Source organism: Penaeus japonicus, unplaced genomic scaffold (genome assembly GCF_977035675.1).
Source record: "Penaeus japonicus unplaced genomic scaffold, GWHDUDI00000001_assembly GWHDUDI00000034, whole genome shotgun sequence".
NCBI classification, from domain to species: domain Eukaryota; kingdom Metazoa; phylum Arthropoda; class Malacostraca; order Decapoda; family Penaeidae; genus Penaeus; species Penaeus japonicus.
The window spans coordinates 10,897,804-10,900,303 of record NW_028234436.1 but is presented as its reverse complement, the minus strand read 5'-3'; the positions used below and the strand labels follow the sequence as shown (position 1 = coordinate 10,900,303).

General features: G+C 41.7%; 1 protein-coding gene across 13 annotated transcripts in view; it reads right to left on the bottom strand.

Annotated features, from left to right (window-relative positions):
- rols (zinc-RING finger and ankyrin repeat domain-containing protein rolling pebbles) overlaps positions 1–2,500 on the bottom strand; it is a 379,704-nt gene that overhangs the window by 375,865 nt on the left and 1,339 nt on the right. For 11 of the 13 annotated variants that reach the window (XM_086530794.1, XM_086530792.1, XM_086530783.1 and 8 more), the window contains one exon: positions 2,490–2,500. This exon is cut by the window's right edge. The exons of the other annotated variants lie outside the window; for them this stretch is intronic. In XM_086530794.1, the coding sequence (XP_086386920.1) occupies positions 2,490–2,500 (11 nt within the window). The remainder of the gene's footprint in view (positions 1–2,489) is intronic. 13 annotated transcript variants of the gene reach the window in all.

Genomic DNA, 2,500 nt, shown 5'->3' with positions numbered 1-2,500 from the left:
GAGAAAGGGAGTGGACATCGGGAAGGGAACGAAGCGAGGGACGAAAAAGGTACCTGGCTGAAACCACGAGAAGCCACAGCCAACGACTAAGGGAGACGTTTTCTCTTTTATATTTAAAAATCTCTCATTTCTTTCTTTTCCCCTCTTTTTTTTATTGCATGTGTGCGTCCGTGCATGCAAGTATGTATGTATGTGTGTATGTAGACCACCACATGACGCCCGGACGCCCGGTTGTGACAGTCTTGGCAGAGCTTGGTGAATGCTGCGGGCGGGTTGAAGTTTACATCTATAATTACATACTCCGGTATCTGTAGCTTGCCTTCTGCATCGTCTGCACTCTCTGCCGTTGCGCTTGCAAGCTTTGGGGTTTGCATGTGCTGTGTGCGTGGGTGTGCGTGTGCTTGAGTATGGGTGTGTGTGTGTGCTTGAGTGTGGGTGGGTGTGCGTGTGCTTGAGTGTACGTGTGCTTGAGTGTGGGTGGATGTGCGTGTGCTTGAGTGTGGGTGGGTGTGCGTGTGCTTGTGTGTCCGTGGGTGGGTGTGTGCTTGAGTGTGGGTGGGTGTGCGTGTGCTTGAGTGTGCGTGGGTGGGTGTGTGCTTGAGTGTGGGTGGGTGTGCGTGTGTTTGAGTGTGGGTGGGTGTGCGTGTGCTTGAGTGTGCGTGGGTGTGCGTGTGCTTGAGTGTGGGTTGGTGAGTGTGTGTGTTTGAATGTGTGGGTGTTTGGATGCGTGTCTGAGTGTACATGCGTTTGTGTGTGTGTGTGAGAGTCTGTGTTTGTATGTATGTGTTTGGCTGTGTACGTGTTTGTGTGTAGATTTGGATGCGTGCGTGTGTTTGAGTGTGTGCACGTATGTAGTGAATGTGCGTACATTATTGTTTGAGTTTGTGTCTGTATTTTCTGAATGTGCGTACATTGCTATCTGAATGTGTCCAAATGAATGAATAATGCAATAATGCAATGCCTCATTAACATAGCCATAAAAAGGATTCGAAAAGGTGTTTGCTTATTTGATATAGCCAGTTTTTCATTATTTCAATCAACCAATCCTTCCAAAATTTATATCAAATGTAATAAACATTACTCAGTTGGCCATTCACAATACATAAACATTTACATAAACATAAACCCACATAGACAGGGAACATACAAACAGCAAGCCACTCCACATACACACCCAAAGCCAGTAACCCAAGCCATTCAAGCCAATATAAAAGGAAAACAAAAACAACAACAACAACAAAATTCCAGAAGTCACACGTCTCAACCAAGAATGAGGTAGTGTGAGGTTGACTGTATATAGTTTGGTTGACCCAGGTTGCTACACTGAATCTCGTGTGTGTTAGACTGCATGGCTTGTGTTAGATTGCATGGCTTGTGTTAGATTGCATGGCTTGTGTTAGATTACATGGCTTGTGTTAGATTACATGGCTTGTGTTAGACTACATGGCTTGTGTTAGATTACATGGCTTGTGTTAGATTACATGGCTTGTGTTAGATTACATGGCTTGTGTTTAGACTGCATGGCTTGTGTTAGATTACATGGCTTGTGTTAGATTACATGGCTTGTGTTAGATTACATGGCTTGTGTTAGATTGCATGGCTTGTGTTAGACTGCATGGCTTGTGTTAGATTACATGGCTTGTGTTAGATTGCATGGCTTGTGTTAGACTGCATGGCTTGTGTTAGACTGCATGGCTTGTGTTAGATTGCATGGCTTGTGTTAGATTACATGGCTTGTGTTAGACTGTATGTATCCCCCCCATGTCACAAACATATACCTTAATCACATACTTTTAAGAAGTAATTTTCAAATGCTATTACACATTAAAGGGATATGTTTATGAGGGCTGCCACAGTATGCTGAGTCTATGAATCCTCATAATTGTTAATGAGGTCCTGGTTAGACAACATGGCATGTGTCAGACTATCTGGTACGTGTCAGATATGTGATAGCTTGTGTTAGTCTCTGCGGTATGGTAGATTGTATTGTATATAGTATGTTAGATTGTATTGTATATCGTGTTAGACTGTATTGTATACAGAATATAGTGTTAGACTATTGTATACAGAATATAGTGTTAGACTATTGTATACAGAATATAGTGTTAGACTGTATTGCATATAGTGTGTTAGACTGTAAGGGGTACGGTATACTATAGTTTGGTGTGTGTTAAGCTGTATGGTATTTGTTAGACTACATGGCCTATTTTAGACTGTATGGCTTGTTTGACTGTATGACCTGTTTTAGACTGTATGGCTTGTTAGACTTTATTATATTCACACATGTTTGTATGCCATGTATTAGACTGTATGATATGTGCTTGAATCTCTGAAATACTCTAGCATATATGACATACATCAGATTATATCATATTAAACTGGCTGCATGACATATGTCAAAGAGTATAACATGTCTAAAACATGTCCTGTGTTAGACTGAACGACATGCGTTAGACAAGGGTCATCTCATTCCAAAATCATGCTATTACCTGTCTAAACT